The sequence below is a fragment of the Lipotes vexillifer genome, unplaced genomic scaffold (assembly GCF_000442215.2).
Source record: "Lipotes vexillifer unplaced genomic scaffold, Lipotes_vexillifer_v1.1 scaffold1094, whole genome shotgun sequence".
Taxonomy (NCBI): Eukaryota; Metazoa; Chordata; class Mammalia; order Artiodactyla; family Lipotidae; genus Lipotes; species Lipotes vexillifer.
Genome location: NW_006792775.1, coordinates 770433 through 788856, shown reverse-complemented (window position 1 = coordinate 788856; position 18424 = coordinate 770433). Strand labels below are relative to the sequence as shown.

Here is an 18424-nt window from a genome sequence, read left to right as displayed (position 1 = left end):
GAGGGGGGGGGGGGGTCACAAAGGGCACAAGGACACCTTACGGGCCACTCAGCCCCATGGAAATCAGGATCCCGAGTCCTGGGCCCCACTGTGACCTCCTTCTGCCTCCCCAGCCCCAGGCTCAGGCCCTGTGGCCTCTTCTCCGCAGACCAGCAGGGGTGCAGCCGGGCCCAGGCCGGGATCACCTGTCCTTGATGAGCTCACAGAGCGGAGACGGAGAGCCCGTCCCGGTGGTTGTGCTGCTGCCCACCGACGGCCAGGCGGCCGGGCGCTCGGTGGTGAAGCCCCTGTGGGGACACTGCGGCTCCGAGGGGTCATTCACCACCCAGTGGCCAGCCGCGACCTTGCAGTTGGCGACGACCTCCCCGCCGGGCAGCGTGCAGTCATCCGAGGTGTTGTTGGTGCACGTGCCTGTGTCGGCAGGAAGGCCACGTGTCCCTGAGCCAAGCCCAGCCGTCCAGCAGGCTGGGCAAAGCCCCCCAGGACCCAGCCCCTCCCAGCCCAGGTCCCTCGTGGCCGGCTGGCCGGGGCCAAGGGCACAGACTAGATTAGGCTCCTATTGGCTTCCCACAGGAGCCAAACCCAGATAAGGCGGTGGGGGCCTGCGTGGTGTTGAGAACCACAGCCGCGGGGGCAGGCGCCCACAGCCAGCCGCAGCCCGGACACCCTCCCTGGGGCAGCGCACAGGGGCCGAGAGGCTCACCACACTGGCCCTTCGTGTTGTTGCCGAACCGGTGGTAGGGCAGCCGGATGGAGAAAGAAAGACTGTTGTAGGAGATGAGGGCACCCAGCTCAGGGATGTCCACCATGCAGCGGATGCCTGACTGGTACACCTGCAGCCCATACTTCTTATAGGGCAGCGCCACGGTCTGCCCGTTGACCTGCACCTGTGGCCGAGATATCCGGGGTCAGGGAAGGCCAGCAGGGCGGGACGAGCTGTGCCTCCGGATGCACCTGGGGTCACCCCACCCCCGCCTGTCCTCAGGCTGAGCGCCCAGTGCGGGGACCTCTGCCCGTGCCTCTCCCCCTTCCCTCTTCTTTCTATCGGGCTGGGCCAGATCCTTGTCCTGACTTGTCTCAGGGGCAAGGTGGCAGGGCCGCTGTCCTCAGAGTCCCCCGGAGACCTGGGGGCCCCCGTGCAGTGGGTAGGACTCCCCAGGCCATGGGAACCAACAACTCCATGCAGTGTGTTCAGGGCCCCTCCCCACTCACCCCTGTCCTCAGGGAGGGGGCTTCTGCCACAGAGACCTCTGCCCAGGGTGGGTGGCGGGGGCATGAGAGGGGGAGGTCAAGAGGTCCCTGAATGCCTCCGGAGGGCCAGACACAGAAATGTGTCCACTGAGCGCCGCCCTGCCCTCTCCAAGCCTGGCTCTGGGGGAGGAAGCCCAGCCTCCCACCGGCTAAGGGAACCCTCATCGGTGCGCCCCACCGTGGACACCCTTCCCCAGCCAATGTACCTGCACCCTCATGGGCATCGTGTGCACGGTCTTGATCAGCACCTCCTGGGTCTCATGGCGCACGATGAGCGTGCGGGGGCAGGACACTTGGCTGTTGATGTCACAGTGCTGGCTCTCGATGTAGACCCCGAAGTTGTCCACGGTGGGGGTGACCTCCTCCACCAGCACGTACGTGCAGTTGCCCTTGTAGCTGTAGTAGAGCCCATCGAAGGTGACGTAGTGCTGGTCCCCCCAGCCCGTGCAGTAGCCTGCAGGGGGAGCTGGGGTGAGCCAGTGCCGAGCCAGGGACTGGGGGCTGGGACAGGGACAGGCTCAAGGACAGGGACCAAGGATCAAGGGTCAGGTGGGAAGGGCAAGCAGAAACTGAGGGAAGCCCCGAAGTCTGGTCCCTGGGGCACGTGGGACATCTGGGCCCCAAGAGTGCCTTCCACACTCAGCCCGCAGTGGCCAGGCCTCGGTTTCAACTCCAGCTCTGCCCCACCCCCACCCCAGGCCCCTCGGCGGTGGCCATGCTCCACCAGGCAAGCCCCTCCCTCCCCCCGGACCCCTGGCCTGAGATGGGGAATAAGCAGGAGGTGTGAGAAATTGCTCCAAACGTGGGCCTGACTCTCCGCGGGTGCGCAGCCATCAAAGCCATCACGACGGCCTGGGGTCTGCAGCCCCCACACACACAGTGGGGAGCAGGTGGGGTGGGTTTCTGCGGCATCGGGCTTACAGTCACACTCCCAGTGCCAGCAGCACTTGTCGGGGTCCTCGACGCGCACAGGCATGAGGCCGTTGGAGCAGGTGGGCATGGGTGGGGGGTCGCACTTCACCTCCACAAGCTCCACGGTGTTGTTGTACTTGCAGATGGCCATGGTGCAGTTACACAGCCACCAGGTCTCGTTCTCCTGCAGGTGGGGAGGGCACAGGGTCAGCGGCACCAGCCTGGCACCCAGGTTCACACAGGAGGGGTGGGCTGTGCAGGCGAGGCCCCAGGTGAGCACCTAAGAGCCCTGCCCAGGAGGCTGAAGGCGAAGGGCAACCCCATCCAGGAGGGCAGCCAGCCACCTCACTACAGCAAGGGGCGCGTGGGAGAGAAGGTAGGAGGGCCACAGCAGACCCTGAGCCCAGCGAGCTGCCTAAAGCCTTCGTCCGACTGGGGATGTGGGGCATAGGGGCAGGGGCATGACCAGCAGAAAGGTAGTGCCTGGGGTTTTGGATGCCCAGATAGTGGGTGTGTGTGCCCGAGGGGACAAAAGCCACCCACAGACACAGACCTGTCTGGGAGGATCGAAGTCCAGGCACGCAGGGGGCTTGGTGGTGGGCAGCACACTGGATGTCATGGATGGCTGGGTGGTGGGTGTGGATGGGCAGGACCAGTTGAAGATCTCGAGGGTGCAGGTCAGCGAGCAATTCACGTAATAGCAGGTGTCCCCATGTGTGCTGTTGTACACCAGCTCACCTGCAAGGGGAAAGACCCAGTCCTTACCCCATCCACACAGGGCTGGCCACCAGAGTACCCAGGCGGGTCCCCACAGAGGCCATGAGAGAGAAGTCCACACCACCCTCACTTACCCCTGATTTGTGGTGGCAGCACATGGGGCTGGCCATGGAGACATCCACCCGTGCTGGCATCCAGCTTCCCAAGCAAGCCCCCAGTTTAGACCTTCAACTGACCCCTAGACACTGGGAAAGCAAAGTCCCGCCAGCCTGCATTGCCTGAGTCAGAATGAAAAGCTTGGGTACCTGGGGCATAGTATGTGTCATTGAAATAGCAGCATATCTTCTCGTGGACGGTGGTGACTGAGACGGTGCTCGTGGTGATGTTGGGTGAGGTTAATGGGATCACCGTGGGGGTAGTCACACTGGAGGTCAAGGTGCTGGTGGTCTGTGGCATGGGTGGCATAGTCGATGAGTGTCCTATTGGTGTGGAAGTTCCCGTGGAAGTCGTTGACACAGTCGCAGGAGTGGGTGTGGGCGTGGAAGGGGGGCCTGTGGTGGATGAAGGGGGCCCAGTCGTGGTTCCATGGGTGGGAGCGGTCTTCGAGGAGGTGGGACCCGAGGTTGGCGAGCCTGTAAGAATGGAGGGTGCAGTGAGGGCTGAGGGCGTCCACCCATCGTAGATGCACAGGCAGCCTGGCGGCAAGTGCGTGTGGGCAGCTCACTCGAAGGACATGGTACCTGGCATGGGAGGCCTCACATCCATTTCCCCAGCCCTCAGTCTCAGGGTTGAGCAGAGTGTCAGTGCCCACAGTCTATGGTGTTTGTAACAGGGAGGCCACGGGGGTGAGGCACCAGCTCCAGGCAGCACCAGAGCCACAGGACACTGGTCCATCAAGAGAGGCTGACCAGCTGCCCTCTGAAGCCCCAGGGGGGAAGTGCAGCTGGAAGAGGGGGGACAGCGGGAGGGTCTCCCAAGGCACCTGACTGGCAGCCTCTACTCCCCATGAGGCCACACATGCCTCGGTGGTCTCCCCTCAGGATGGCTTTGCCCACGTAGCCTATCTTACAGCCATGGGCTGAGGGATGTGGGCCACAGGCAGCCATGCCCAAGGAGAGACGTACTGTGCGGTCAGCAGCTCCCTGAACACTCAGCAGCGGGACTTGGGGGGCAGGAGAGGCAGGCGAGCCCTCCTGGAGCCTTCTTGGGGACCGCTCTCACTGGGTAGGGCGGGGGGCCCCTGTCTCAAGTCCCAAGAGCTGTAAAGCTCCCCTGGTGTGAGAAGGAACCGTAAGTGCATCACCAAAGCCACACAAGTTCCATGGTCTCTGTGTACCTGGAGGGGTGGTGCCAGGTGTAGGTGGAGAGGGCGTGGTTCCTCCTGTTGTAGTGATGGCTGATTCTGTCGACGCTGGGGTCTGTGGTGTGCTGTATGTCTCCACAATTGTTGGGATGGTGATCACAAGCGTGGTAGATTCCGTGGAGGAGGGATAGGTGGACTGGGAGGTTGGAGGGGAGGATGTAGGAGGAAATTTTGATGTGCTGCTCGTAGTGCTAATGTTGGGAGGTGGGGTTGGAGTCCCTGTGGATGTGGCAGTGATCGGGGTGGGGATTTCTGTGGTGGTGGATGCTGGAGTTGGGGTCTCTGTTATGGTGGGTGTAGGTGTTGGAGTTTCAGTGGAGGTGGTGCTAATGGTGAGGGTCGGAGTAGGAGTCACTGTGGAGGTGGTGGTCAGTGGTGGTGCTGAGGTCACTGTGGTGGTGGTTATTGGTGTTGGGGTCTCTGTGGTTGTGATAGTGGTGGGGAATGTCTCTGTGGTGGTGGCGGTCGGAGTTGGAGTCCCAGTGGAAGTGCTGGTGGGTGTTGTGATTGTGGTCTCTGCCGTGGTCGGAGTTGGAATCTCTGTTGTGGGTATGCTGTGTGTCGCAGTTGGAGTCCCAGTGGAAGTGGTGGTGGGTGTTGTGATTGTGGTCTCTGCCGTGGTCGGAGTTGGAATCTCTGTTGTGGTTGTGCCGTGTGCCAGAGTTGGAGTCCCAGTGGAAGTGGTTGTGGGTGTTGTAATTTTGGTCTCTGCCGTGGTCAGAGTTGGAATCTCTGTTGTGGTTGTGCTGTGTGTCGGAGTTGGAGTACCAGCTGAAGTTGTGCTGGGTGTTGTGCTTGGGGTCTCCGTAGTGGTTGTAGTCTCTGTTGTGGTTGTGCTGGCAGTCGGAGTTGGAGTCCCAGTGGAAGTGCTGGTGGGTGTTGTGATTGTGGTCTCTGCCGTGGTTGGAGTTGGAGTCTCTGTTGTGGTTGTGCTGGCGGTCGGAGTTGGAGTCCCAGTGGAAGTGGTGGTGGGTGTTGTGATTTTGGTCTCTGCCGTGGTTGAAGTTGGAGTCTCTGTTGTGGGTGTGTTGGCGGCCGCAGTTGGAGTCCCAGTTGACGTGGTGGTGGGTGTTGTGGTTGGGGTCTCTGTAGTGGTTGGCGTTGGAGTCACTATTGTGGTTGTGGTGGGGGCCGGAGTTGGTGTCCCAGGGGAAGTGGTGGTGGGTGTTGTGATTGTGGTCTCTGCCGTGGTCGGAGTTGGAATCTCTGTTGTGGGTGTGCTGTGTGTCGGAGTTGGAGTCCCAGTGGAAGTGGTTGTGGGTGTTGTAATTGTGGTCTCTGCCGTGGTCGGAGTTGGAATCTCTGTTGTGGGTGTGCTGTGTGTCGCAGTTGGTGTCCCAGGGGAAGTGGTGGTGGGTGTTGTGATTGTGGTCTCTGCCGTGGTTGGAGTTGGAGTCTCTGTTGTGGTTGTGCTGTGTGTCAGAGTTGGAGTCCCAGCTGAAGTGGTGCTGGATGTTGTGCGGAGTCCCAGCTGAAGTGGTGCTGGGTGTTGTGCTTGGGGTCTCTGTAGTGGTTGTAGTCTCTCTTGTGGTTGTGCTGGCGGTCGGAGTTGGAGTCCCAGTGGAAGTGCTGGTGGGTGTTGTGATTGTGGTCTCCGCCGTGGTCGGAGTTGGAATCTCTGTTGTGGTTGTGGTGGGGGTCGGAGTTGGAGTCCCAGTGGAAGTGGTGGTGGGTGTTGAGATTGTGATCTCTGCTGTTGTCGGAGTTGGAGTCTCTGTTGTGGTTGTGCTGGCAGTCTCAGTTGGAGTCCCAGTTGACGTGGTGGTGGGGGTCGTGGTTGGGGTCTCTGTAGTGGTTGGCGTTGCAGTCCCTATTGTGGCTGTGGTGGGGGCCGGAGTTGGAGTCCCAGTGGAAGTGGTGGTGGGTGTTGTGATTGTGGTCTCTGCCATGGTCGGAGTTGGAGTCTCTGTTGTGGTTGTGCTGGCGGTCTCAGTTGGAGTCCCAGTTGACGTGGTGGTGGGTGTTGTGGTTGGGGTCTCTGTAGTGGTTGGTGTTGGAGTCCCTATTGTGGTTGTGGTGGGGGTCGTAGTTGGAGTCCCAGTTGAGGTGGTGGTGGGTGTTGTGATGGGGGTCTCTGTAGTGGTTGGAGTTGGAGTCTCTGTTGTGGTTGTGCTGGCGGTCGCAGTTGGAGTCCCAGTTGACGTGGTGGTGGGTGTTGTGGTTGGGGTCTCTGTAGTGGTTGGCGTTGGAGTCTCTATTGTGGTTGTGGTGGGGGTCGCAGTTGGAGTCCCAGTGGGAGTGGTGGTGGGTGTTGTGATTGTGGTCTCTGCCGTGGTCGGAGTTGGAATCTCTGTTGTGGTTGTGCTGTGTGTCAGAGTTGGAGTCCCAGCTGAAGTGGTGCTGGCTGTTGTGCTTCGGGTCTCTGTAGTGGTTGTAGTCTCTATTGTGGTTGTGCTGGCGGTCGGAGTTGAAGTCCCAGTGGAAGTGCTGGTGGGTGTTGTGATTGTGGTCTCTGCCGTGGTCGGAGTTGCAATCTCTGTTGTGGTTGTGGTGGGGGTCGGAGTTGGAGTCCCAGTTGACGTGGTGGTGGGTGTTGTGATTGTGGTCTCTGCTGTGGTCGGAGTTGGAGTCTCTGTTGTTGTTGTGCTGTGTGTCAGAGTTGGAGTCCCAGCTGAAGTGGTGCTGGCTGTTGTGCTTGGGGTCTCTGTAGTGGTTGTAGTCTCTGTTGTGGTTGTGCTGGCGGACGCAGTTGGAGTCCCAGTTGACGTGGTGGTGGGTGTTGTGATTGGGGTCTCTGTAGTGGTTGGCGTTGGAGTCACTATTGTGGTTGTGGTGGGGGCCGGAGCTGGTGTCCCAGTGGAAGTGGTGGTGGGTGTTGTGATTGGGGTCTCTGCCGTGGTCGGAATTGGAGTCTCTGTTGTGGTTGTGCTGTGTGTCAGAGTTGGAGTCCCAGCTGAAGTGGTGCTGGCTGTTGTGCTTGGGGTCTCTGTAGTGGTTGTAGTCTCTGTTGTGGTTGTGCTGGCGGTCAGAGTTGGAGTCCCAGTGGAAGTGCTGGTGGGTGTTGTGACTGTGGTCTCTGCCGTGGTCGGAGTTGGAGTCTCTGTTGTGGTTGTGCTGTGTGTCAGAGTTGGAGTCCCAGCTGAAGTGGTGCTGGGTGTTGTGCTTGGGGTCTCTGTAGTGGTTGTAGTCTCTATTGTGGTTGTGCTGGCGGTCAGAGTTGGAGTCCCAGTGGAAGTGCTGGTGGGTGTTGTGATTGTGGTCTCCGCCATGGTCGGCGTTGGAATCTCTGTTGTGGTTGTGGTGGGGGTCGGAGTTGGAGTCCCAGTGGAAGTGGTGGTGGGTGTTGAGATTGTGATCTCTGCTGTTGTCGGAGTTGGAGTCTCTGTTGTGGTTGTGCTGGCGGTCTCAGTTGGAGTCCCAGTTGACGTGGTGGTGGGTGTTGTGGTTGGGGTCTCTGTAGTGGTTGGTGTTGAAGTCCCTATTGTGGTTGTGGTGGGGGTCGTAATTGGAGTCCCAGTTGACGTGGTGGTGGGTGTTGTGATGGGGGTCTCTGTAGTGGTTGGAGTTGGAATCTCTGTTGTGGTTGTGCTGGCGGTCGCAGTTGGAGTCCCAGTTGACGTGGTGGTGGGTGTTGTGATTGGGGTCTCTGTAGTGGTCGGTGTTGGAGTCTCTGTTGTGGTTGTGGTGGGGGTCGGAGTTGGAGTCCCAGTGGAAGTGCTGGTGGGTGTTGAGATTGTGATCTCTGCTGTTGTCGGAGTTGGAGTCTCTGTTGTGGTTGTGCTGGCGGTCTCAGTTGGAGTCCCAGTTGACGTGGTGGTGGGTGTTGTGGTTGGGGTCTCTGTAGTGGTTGGTGTTGAAGTCCCTATTGTGGTTGTGGTGGGGGTCGTAATTGGAGTCCCAGTTGACGTGGTGGTGGGTGTTGTGATGGGGGTCTCTGTAGTGGTTGGAGTTGGAATCTCTGTTGTGGTTGTGCTGGCGGTCGCAGTTGGAGTCCCAGTTGACGTGGTGGTGGGTGTTGTGATGGGGGTCTCTGTAGTGGTCGGAGGTGGAGTCTCTGTTGTGGTTGTGCTGGCGGTCGCAGTTGGAGTCCCAGTGGAAGTGCTGGTGGGTGTTGAGATTGGGGTCTCTGCCATGGTCGGAGTTGGAATCTCTGTTGTGGTTGTGCTGGCGGTCGCAGTTGGAGTCCCAGTGGAAGTGCTGGTGGGGGTTGTGATGGGGGGCTCTGTAGTGGTTGGGGTTGAAGTCCCTATTGTGGTTGTGGTGGGGGTCGGAGTTGGAGTCCCAGTGGAAGTGCTGGTGGGTGTTGAGATTGTGGTCTCTGCCATGGTCGGAGTTGGAATCTCTGTTGTGGTTGTGCTGTGTGTGAGAGTTGGAGTCCCAGCTGAAGTGGTGCTGGGTGTTGTGCTTGGGGTCTCTGTAGTGGTTGTAGTCTCTATTGTGGTTGTGCTGTGTGTCGGAGTTGGAGTCCCAGTGGAAGTGCTGGTGGGTGTTGAGATTGTGGTCTCTGCCGTGGTCGGAGTTGGAGTCTCTGTTGTGGTTGTGCTGGCGGTCGCAGTTGGAGTCCCAGTTGACGTGGTGGTGCGTGTTGTGGTTGGGGTCTCTGTAGTGGTTGGCGTTGGAGTCCCTATTGTGGTTGTGGTGGGGGTCGCAGTTGGAGTCCCAGTGGAAGTGGTGGTGGGTGTTGTGATTGTGGTCTCTGCCGTGGTCGGAGTTGGAATCTCTGTTGTGGTTGTGCTGGCGGTCACAGTTGGAGTCCCAGTTGACGTGCTGGTGGGTGTTGTGATTGGGGTCTCTGCTGTGGTCGGAGTTGGAGTCTCTGTTGTGGTTGTGCTGTGTGTCGCAGTTGGAGTCCCAGTTGACGTGGTGGTGGGTGTTGTGGTTGGGGTCTCTGCCGTGGTCGAAGTTGGAATCTCTGTTGTGGTTGTGGTTGGGGCCGGAGTTGGAGTCCCAGCTGAAGTGGTGCTGGGTGTTGTGCTTGGGGTCTCTGTAGTGGTTGGGGTCTCTGTAGTGGTTGTAGTCTCTGTTGTGGTTGTGCTGGCGGTCGGAGTTGGAGTCCCAGTGGAAGTGCTGGTGGGTGTTGTGATTGTGGTCTCTGCTGTGGTCGGAGTTGGAGTCTCTGTTGTGGTTGTGCTGTGTGTCGCAGTTGGAGTCCCAGTTGACGTGGTGGTGGGTGTTGTGATTGTGGTCTCTGCCATGGTTGAAGTTGAAATCTCTGTTGTGGTTGTGCTGTGTGTCGCAGTTGGAGTCCCAGTTGACGTGGTGGTGGGTGTTGTGATTGTGGTCTCTGCCATGGTTGAAGTTGAAATCTCTGTTGTGGTTGTGGTTGGGGCTGGAGTTGGAGTCCCAGTTGAGGTGGTGGTGGGTGTTGTGCTTGGGGTCACTGTAGTGGTTGTAGTCTCTGTTGTGGTTGTGCTGGCGGTCGGAGTTGGAGTCCCAGTTGAGGTGGTGGTGGGTGTTGTGATTGTGGTCTCTGCCATGGTTGAAGTTGAAATCTCTGTTGTGGTTGTGGTTGGGGCTGGAGTTGGAGTCCCAGTTGAGGTGGTGGTGGGTGTTGTGCTTGGGGTCACTGTAGTGGTTGTAGTCTCTGTTGTGGTTGTGCTGGCGGTCGGAGTTGGAGTCCCAGTTGAGGTGGTGGTGGGTGCTGTGGTTGGGGTCTCTGTAGTGGTCGGAGTTGGAGTCTCTGTTAAGGTGGTGCTGGGCGTCGTGGTCGGGGACGTGGGACACTCATCCGTCAGCAGGCAGCAATAGACTCGTATCTCGTAGTCATAGCAGACTTCAAAAGGTCCTTTTCCAAACTGGTCTTCGTTCTTGCAGATGAACCCGTAGGAGACATTGCACTGAGCCTCCTGGCCCAGCTCCTCCCAGCTGAGGTACGGCTCTATGGCCACCCTGCACTCGATATCCCTGGGGGCCCTGCAGACACGGTTGAATGTCTCTTGGTCTCCACCATCACTGCCGATTCCGGGATGGTCATCGTTGATCCAGTCGGACCAGAAGCAGCATAGCCCTAGGCGAGCAAGACGCAGTGCTGGTCAGCCAGGCTGGGGCGCGCCTTTCGGGAGATCTGTGGGACTCGGAGAACCGAGACCCCCAGGACCAGCTGTCCCCATCACCACCAAAGGGCGCAATGTTGGCTCTGAGGCTCTAAGCTGAGCCCTAACTTCCACCCTCCACTTCTCCCCTCCTTCTGCAGCTAAAAGCCCAGGACCCCAATGCCATGCCAGTGACAGACCCAGGCCTCAGAGCGCCAGCCTAGCACCCCTTCCTCAGCTACTTTCAAATCCTTATGCCAAACAAATAAATAAGGAGGGGGCCACCTAGTCCAGCAAAGAAGCATGCCGGCAGGGACTTGGTCTGGACTCCTGACTAATATTTTCACCCTGAGCTGGTCAGGTCCCCTGCACGTGTCCCTGGGCTCAGCAAATCGGGAATCAAGTCACCAAAATACAGCATCTTCGGTCCGCGAGCCGCTGGTCCAGCCCACCCAGCCCAGCCCCGTGTCTGGGTTTCGAGGGAGGCGCCCAGCAGCTTTCTGCAGGTCCTCGCCCTGTATCACTGGGAGTGCCGTCAACGTGACTTACTCTGAGTTGTTGAAGGGGGAGATGACACTGCAGTAAAATGGGGGGAAAAGAGAATGTCATTCTATAGCTTTGAGGTTTTTCAAACCTTTAAATTTTACCAGTTGCTTTTCCCGGTGGCTGTCATACGTCTGGCGGCTCGTTCAGCAGTAGCTGCAACTTTAGCCCGAGCAAATGCACAGGGACTAGAGGGTGTCTCTCTGCCTCCTCTAACCCTTAGGGGTAGTTTCCTGCGGGTCTGGGGAGACGGCCCCGAGTCGCCATCACGGCAATCTGGGATCAGGGGTGTGGTCAAGATGCTGGGAGGCAGGGGACACTCCCTGAGTTGAGAGGCAGGTCGGCATCACCCCCATCTACCTAGAAAGGCCGCCCTGCTGGGATCAGGGGAAGACCTTACCTGTACTGGCAGTCAGAGTGGTGCTCGTGGTGGTGGAGGGGGTGATGGGGGAGACAGAGGTGGTGGTGGCGGGTGTTGAGGGGGACGAGGTTGGTGAGGTGTCCTCACACATGCCGAAGTGTTTCTCCACCGTCCCGTCGGGGCCACAGATCTCCCAGTAGCAGAAGGGGCCGTCCTGCTTAGTGGTGAGAATCTTCCCTGGGGGGAGGCCGACGTCAACACGTCAGGAACAAGACAGAGTCTCACAAGGCCCTCCTCAGCCTGTCCCAATAAGGGGAAGACTGGTTTCCCCCACCTCCAACCACTGGCAAACCAGCGCCTGTCAGGACCCCATTCCCAGAATCCTAAGCGGTGCCCATCAGGACACAGAAGCTACACCACAGACGGGGCATCTGCTCCCCATCAGGAGAAATACAAACATTTCAGGTAAGCCCGAGGGGCTGCTGCAAATCAGGGGCACATCTGAGCTGGGAGGGCCCCAGGGAAGCCCCACGGAAGAAAAGGGGGAGGGGGGGAGGGGGAGAATGACCCCAGCACAGCCCAGGAGGACAGTCCAGGGGCGAGCAGCTTACCTTTTTCTGGCTGGCAGACAACTTGCGAGGAGTTGTTACACACACTGAAAAGCAAGAGCGAGGCTGCAGCCCGAGGAGACACTGGCCTCTCCCAGCCGGCCTCTGCCACCGGCCCAAAGCCCCAGGGCGCTACCCCAAAGGCCGGGGCCGGGAGCCCCCCACTGGGTTCCCACTGTGGGCAGAGAGGGGACGAGGCAAGGGGAGCAGAAGGAAGGAGGGCCCACTTCTCCCCTCCCCCGGCTCCTGTGTGCGTGCGGCCATGTGTCCACATGTGTGTACATGAACACTGTGTGCCAGTGTGTGTGCGTGGATGTGGGTGCATGTGTGCGTGTGCCCTGCGCTCCCCCGGGGCCCCTGCGACGTGAGCTTAGATACCAAGAGTGGCAGATCTTCTCTGTGGGCACAGCCTCTCCAGGTGAGTAGTGGGTGTCGTTGCTGTAGCAACCACATTTGTCCCGCGCGACACACTCCTTCAGGTCCTCGTCGTAGATGGGACTTTCCTTAGGGCACCGGGGGTAGCAGCCTGGTGGGCACAGGGCACTGGGCTTGGACCGGCACAGAGGGCCCCACATCCACCAGACCCCCATCTTCCCCACCCTGGCAGGTCCTCTTTTCCCGATGTCCAGACACCCCCGCTTCCTGGGGCCCTGTGGCCAGAGGGACAGCCAGGTCCCGCCCAGCCTGCCGGGGGCACGCCCACTGCTGCCTCCCCAGACCTCCGTGTTCTCGGCTCGCAGACGCTGCAGAGGGCTCCCGAGCCCCCGCCTCGCCCTCTTCTGCTCTTCCGCCACAGAAGCTTCGCTCCCGACCTCACGTGGTCTCCTGACCTCACGTGGCGTGTTAAGCTGCCCCTTTTCTGTGTCTCTACTCTAGGGCGGGGTCTCGACTCAGGCTCCCAGCCCATTGTCAGCGCGGTGAGCCTGGCCCACCCTGGAACGCAGGGTCCCGGGCCCCACAGGGCGCCTCACCCTCCAGGTGGGACAAGGAGATGTTGGAGTGAACACCACTGATCGTCCTGCACGTCTCGAAGCTGCGGTTCCCGCAGGGTTCGTAGTCCACTGACACCGTGTTAAGCTGCCCCTTTTCTGTGTCTCTACTCTAGGGCGGGGTCTCGACTCAGGCTCCCAGCCCATTGTCAGCGCGGTGAGCCTGGCCCACCCTGGAACGCAGGGTCCCGGGCCCCACAGGGCGCCTCACCCTCCAGGTGGGACAAGGAGATGTTGGAGTGAACACCACTGATCGTCCTGCACGTCTCGAAGCTGCGGTTCCCGCAGGGTTCGTAGTGCCACTGACACTCGTTCGGGGGGTTGTAGTAGTCACAGAATATGGCTGGGGGTGGGGGGAGGGGTGTCAGGCTCGGGGAGGGCCGAGGCCGGGCGGGGGAGGCAGGGAGGGGGCCACAAGCACCCCATCCCCCGGTGCAGCAGCCTCCAGCCCGCCACACTGGCACCCCAGGTCCAGGACAGGTGGGCACTCACGGCACAGCTCGGGCGTCCTCCAGAACACGCAGGCCCCCTCCTTGGTGCACTCCTGGGCGTAGGCGGCCACAGCAGAGCAGAAACACTCACAGTCCCCGCCTGTGTCACAGGAGCACGAGTCGTGGACGCAGGCCTCATAGAAGGGCTTGGGGTCCACCTAGGGGAGAAGCCTCCATGTGCCCGGTGTCTACACCGCCCTCATGAGGACAGGCCTTCCCCTGTGGCCCAGGAAGCTCGGGACCCCGAGGCCGACTCTGCGCCCGGGACAGGGTATGGTCACCCAGCCCTAGCCCCCCAGGGCTCCAGTGGGGCTGGCAGGGGAGGTCCAGCTACGGTTGCCCAACCCGGCCCACCCCACCACCGCCACTGCCGGGAGCTAAGGGTCATCTGGGCCTAAGGGGGTTGTGTCCTTTCTCCCTCCCTGGAAGGTCCAGAGGCCAGGGGTCCAAAGGACACAGAAGATGGAGCTGAAGCTGGAGAACAGATGGCACAAGCTGATGCAGCCGGGAGACTGCCTCGCCCTGGCCGCTGCCCGTGCCCACTCCCCGCCCACCTTGCTGTGGCAGACCCCGAAGGCCGGGCCCTTGATGACGCTGCACTGTTTCTCGGCCCAGGAGCGGCGGTGTGGCCTCAGGGCGCACGGCTCGGGGTTGGCGCTCACGTCCGGACAGGTGGGGGCCTCCTTCCAGCTGTTCCCGAAGTCCAACTCACTCTCCACAACCATGTGGTCCCGCGTGGTGAAGTCATTGCTGGATCGCTGGTCAAAGTTCCCACACAGGCCACACACAGTGCCCTGCAGAGACAAGCCGGCCAGGGGCTTTGCCAGGGGGCTCGCAGGCGGGAGGGGCTGGCTGCTCACGAGCCCGGGAGGCCCGGGGCAAGCACAGGCACGGACTGGCTGACGGGCAGGCCGCTGCGCACCTTGTAGGAGGGGGCGAGCTTGATGAAGACGGTGGTCCTCTTGTCCCAGATGACGACGATGCCGACGCTGGCCTCCACCACCAGGTACTGGCCCACTTCCCGCGTGGTGTAGGCCACATGGTGGCCCACGTCACGCTGTATCACCATGCGGTGTTTGTCCTCCAGCTTTAGCTCTGTCCTCTGTGCCCAGGGGAGAGGCCCCGTCACGGACCGGGTCTGAGGGTCCCCAAGGGACCATGCATGCCCAGGGGCACGCAGCACTCACCCCCAGGAAGATCTTGATGGCCTTGGAGCAGGTGACGCCCGTGGTGCCACAGGGGACCTTCTCAGTGATGACGCTGAAGGAGCCCAGTGATGAGTTCTGGCCACAGTAGTCCTGGGGGCCCACGGGCACATGAGCCAGGCCGGCCCAGCCATGAGGGTCCTGGGTATCCCCCCCCAAGCTGGGCCTGGTCGAGCCTCAGCCCCTCATCTGTTGAGAGGGGCCTTAACCCCCCAAACACACACGCCCCTGTGCACGCCACACCCCCGAAACCCACGGGAGGGTCGTGGAATGGGAGGGCCAAGGAAGGGCTCCCGTCCCGCCCCAGACCCCCTCCACTCGGAGCCTCCTCACTGGTCTGGGAGCAGCCCAGGGCCAGCAATGCAGGGGCCACGAAGCAGAGGCAGGCTCTAGTCGTGCCCTCGGCCTCACCTGAACAGCCACGTAGGAGCAGTGTCCATCAAAGTCATAGTACTTTCCATCGAAGGTGATGTAGTGGCTGTTCCCATAGATGGCACAGGTGCCGTGGCACATGGACTGGGTACATGCCCAGCGCCCTTTCTGGCAGGTGCTGAGGAGAGCGAGATGGGGGGCCTGGAGGGGCTGCAGGGGCCCAGGTCCCCCACCCCTGCTCAGTGTGTACCCTGGCGCTGTGCAGAAAGCCCCCCAGCAGCTCACAGAAAACACCTCCAGACCCTCCTATCCCAGCGCCCACCCAGGCCAGGGCCCTGCCAGCCAGGTGGGAGGCCACAGGGCCCTGCAGACCCTGGCCGGCCCCACGGAGGAGGCCTGTGGTCCAGGGCCGGCTCGCCACGGAGCGCTTGGGGGTCGGGGGCCAGGTTGCTTACCAGGTGTTGCAGTCCACCCTGATCTTGTCCCCGGGGTAGTACAGGTCCTTGTTGTGCACACACGGGCACGCCTCCTCCACCACGCAGCCACCCCGGCCATCGTCAATCAGCCCCTCGGGGCACACGCAGCCACTGATGCACTCCGTCTGGTACTGGCGGGCGGTTGGAGAGCGGGATTTGGGGATCAGGTGCCGGGCCCAGGATGGCTGGCCCCTCTTCTGTTGCTGCAGACACCCCTCATGCCCCGTGCCCCCACCCTCTGACGCTTGACGTCTCTCCCTGGTCCAGCCTCCAGAGCCCTGTCCCCACTGAACTGGGAGACAGGGGAGAGCAGCCTGCCAGGGGCCCCTACACTGGTCCCTGTGCCCTCAGCAGGCTGGGTGGGGACCCACAGGCGGCCACCTCCCCCGAGGAACAGGGAGGGCCGGCAAAGCACGTATGTCCAGAGGACCTAGGGCCCAGAGCCGCAGGACCGACCGTACGGGAGCCTGCCTGCACCCCCGTCCACAGCGCCCCCACCCAGCACGCACGTAGCCGGCAGCCAGCGTCTGGCAGCTGACGCGCCTGGGGTTCCGGGTGGTCAGCGCCGTCATGTTGTTGCAGTCGACGTGGATCTTCGGGGCCATACAGCCTGCGGGACGGAAGGGGCCACCTCAGCTCAGGTGAAGTTGGGTGGGGGGCTCGCGCAGGCAGTGGAGGGGGAGCAGCTTGTGGGGCGGCAGGCCATGCATAGGGCAGCAGCCACTTACGCTGGCCGAGCAGCTTGACCTGCAGACAGTGCAGCCTCCCGTTCCGGCAAACGCTGTGAGGGACAGGTGGGGGGTGAATGGGGCCCTTCAGGGGCGGGCCCAGTGGCTCTGTGGGACTGGGCGGGGGTGTGGACGCCCCCAGCAGAGCCAGCCCTCCCTCCCCGGCCCCAGGCCACACACCATCTCTCCTCCTGCTTCAGGATGGCCTCCCCCGCCTCCAGGTAGAGGCCACGGTGGTAGCAGGAACACTTGGCCAGGGCCACGCAGCGGCCCTTCTCATCCAGAAAGGTGTGGTCGGGGCAGCCACAGCCATCCACGGGCGCGAAGCCCTTGACACAGTGGGTGTCAGGTTCAGACAGCGAGCGGCAGGTCGGCTGGCAGGTGGTCAGGTTGTACAGGAAGACCTGCGACCTGGGGCAGGAGCCCACGTCCTTGTCTGCAGAGGGGAGGGGCCGGCCTGAGGGGCGGGAGAACGGCCCCCAGCTCCCTTCCCCAAAAGCCAGCCCCGAGCCCCACGTCTGACCAGGACACCCACCAAGCCAGGGGGCCAACGAGAGCAGTCACCCCGGGACGCCCCTGGCCACACAGGTGCCCCAGCCCCACGCACCTCCCCTTCTGAGCTAAGGCATCGTGGCCACAGTTCCAGGCCCCTCCCTGCAAGCGGAGTGGCTCAGGGCTGGTTTCCTGCTGCTTCCTGGCCGAGGAAGCTGGGAGTGATGTCGCCCCCCTGCACCCTCGACCCTCGACGGCCAGGGCGAGCTGCCACCTGGGACAGCAGCGACCTGAAGGCCGGCCTAGGCCCAGGACACCTGGCACTCACTGCAGACGCGCTCCCGCCAGCCCCACAGCATGACGCCCTTGATGGCGCAGGCGCGGGCGTAGGAGGACAGGGCCGCGCACATGCAGTCCTCCGTGCTCTGGCAGTTGCATGTGTCGTATTTGCACCTCTGTGGGGGCAAACAGGGCATTGAACGGGGAGAGCTGGCTGGGGGACATCACGCCCGTGTGAGCACACAGACACGCAGCATTTACACACGTGCACACACACACCCAGCTATACACATGTGCTGTGCACACACCCAGCTATACACATGTGCTGTGCTCACACACATAGCTATACACATGTGCTGTGCTCACACACACACAGCTATACACATGTGCTGTGCTCACACACACCCAGCTATACACATGTGCTGTGCACACACACATAGCTATACACGTGCTGTGCTCACACACACCCAGCTATACACATGTGCTGTGCACACACACCCAGCTATACACGTGTGCTCTGCACACACGCAGCCGTTTCCCACAGGAGCCTCGCAGGCAGCGGGGAGGGCAATGCCTGTGTGGGCCCACCCACCTTGTAATACTCCGCTGGGTCCACGGCAGAGTGGCACTTGCTGAACGGGGTCTCTGTCTTCTGCAGCAGGGAGCACCAATGCTCAGCATAGTTGGCTGGATAGGGTTCAGCCCCTCAGTGCGATGGCCCCTCCAACAAGTCCCCCAGGTCAGGCTGCCCAGCCGCCCAGGCTGGAGCAGACACTGTCCCCTCGGTGGACTGAACCCAGGACCCTCCCTTCAGGGCAGGTCAGCACAGGACGGTGCCCCTTTGTAAGGCAAGGGCTCCCACCCCTCTCCTCTCTCCACCTCGTGGATGTGGCAGGTGACCTGGCAGGTGTTAGGGTGTCCTGTCAAGGCACCAGGCCAGCCCCTGGACGAGGGCCACCAGGCTGCGATTAGTAGCTCCGGCCCCTCAGCCATGTCACTGGGCAGGCTGCCACCGTGGGCCACCATAAACCAGCCGCAAGGCAGACAGCAGCAGGTGGATGGCTGGCTCTGTTATCTCCACGCTACACCCGCCCGCCACGTCCCACCAGGAGCCCTGTCTGCTCAGGGCCAGCTCCCCAGCGGCCAAGCCTCACCGCTCTCGATGTTGAGGGAGCAGGGGTCATCCAGCCAGTCCAGCTTGTCGTGGCAGCTCGACTGGGCCTTCCAGGTGTTGGCGAAGCCGGCGCCCGTGGCCTCCACCAGCCCACCGGCCGTCTTGAAGTCGTCACCTTCAAGGCCGTTGAAGTTCCCACAGAGGCCTGAGGGGCCAGGACAGGGTTGGGAAGGGTCGGGGGTCAAAGTGCGCAGGCCCGAGGGTGGCCTGCGTGGGGGGCGTTGGGCGGGGCCGCTCACCCTGCACCAGCCCCTGGGCGGCATGGTCCAGCGTCAGGAAGAGCTGCATGACCGGCACCAGCTGGACCTGGAGCCTGAGGCCGAAGGTGGTGGTCACAACGATGTGGTGGGAGGACGGTTGAAAGATGGAGAAGCTCGCTGCAAGGCAGGGGAGGTGAAGGGCCGTGGAGGGCTCGTGGGGAGGGCTGCCCTCCTTCCCCGTCCCCCTCCCCCCTCCTCCCCCCGCCCTGCCCCCTCCCCGGCATGGGCGCC

General features: G+C 61.7%; 1 protein-coding gene across 1 annotated transcript in view; it reads right to left on the bottom strand.

The window, feature by feature from the left end:
- MUC2 (mucin 2, oligomeric mucus/gel-forming) overlaps nucleotides 1-18424 on the bottom strand; it is a 49660-nt gene that overhangs the window by 25473 nt on the left and 5763 nt on the right. The window contains exons 12-42 of the mRNA XM_007465997.1: nucleotides 18173-18343; nucleotides 17914-18078; nucleotides 17352-17446; nucleotides 16809-16935; nucleotides 16169-16424; nucleotides 15989-16041; nucleotides 15770-15870; nucleotides 15240-15391; nucleotides 14824-14962; nucleotides 14395-14505; nucleotides 14130-14309; nucleotides 13762-14001; nucleotides 13209-13365; nucleotides 12928-13059; nucleotides 12106-12253; nucleotides 11731-11774; nucleotides 11159-11356; nucleotides 10765-10791; nucleotides 9879-10190; nucleotides 9044-9134; nucleotides 8090-8251; nucleotides 7450-7900; nucleotides 4599-6435; nucleotides 4217-4379; nucleotides 3289-3512; nucleotides 3186-3242; nucleotides 2717-2901; nucleotides 2173-2347; nucleotides 1458-1705; nucleotides 704-887; nucleotides 186-411 (exon numbers count right to left, since the gene is read on the bottom strand). Coding sequence (XP_007466059.1) covers nucleotides 186-411; nucleotides 704-887; nucleotides 1458-1705; nucleotides 2173-2347; nucleotides 2717-2901; nucleotides 3186-3242; nucleotides 3289-3512; nucleotides 4217-4379; nucleotides 4599-6435; nucleotides 7450-7900; nucleotides 8090-8251; nucleotides 9044-9134; nucleotides 9879-10190; nucleotides 10765-10791; nucleotides 11159-11356; nucleotides 11731-11774; nucleotides 12106-12253; nucleotides 12928-13059; nucleotides 13209-13365; nucleotides 13762-14001; nucleotides 14130-14309; nucleotides 14395-14505; nucleotides 14824-14962; nucleotides 15240-15391; nucleotides 15770-15870; nucleotides 15989-16041; nucleotides 16169-16424; nucleotides 16809-16935; nucleotides 17352-17446; nucleotides 17914-18078; nucleotides 18173-18343 — 6811 coding nt within the window. The remainder of the gene's footprint in view (nucleotides 1-185; nucleotides 412-703; nucleotides 888-1457; nucleotides 1706-2172; nucleotides 2348-2716; nucleotides 2902-3185; nucleotides 3243-3288; nucleotides 3513-4216; nucleotides 4380-4598; nucleotides 6436-7449; nucleotides 7901-8089; nucleotides 8252-9043; nucleotides 9135-9878; nucleotides 10191-10764; nucleotides 10792-11158; nucleotides 11357-11730; nucleotides 11775-12105; nucleotides 12254-12927; nucleotides 13060-13208; nucleotides 13366-13761; nucleotides 14002-14129; nucleotides 14310-14394; nucleotides 14506-14823; nucleotides 14963-15239; nucleotides 15392-15769; nucleotides 15871-15988; nucleotides 16042-16168; nucleotides 16425-16808; nucleotides 16936-17351; nucleotides 17447-17913; nucleotides 18079-18172; nucleotides 18344-18424) is intronic.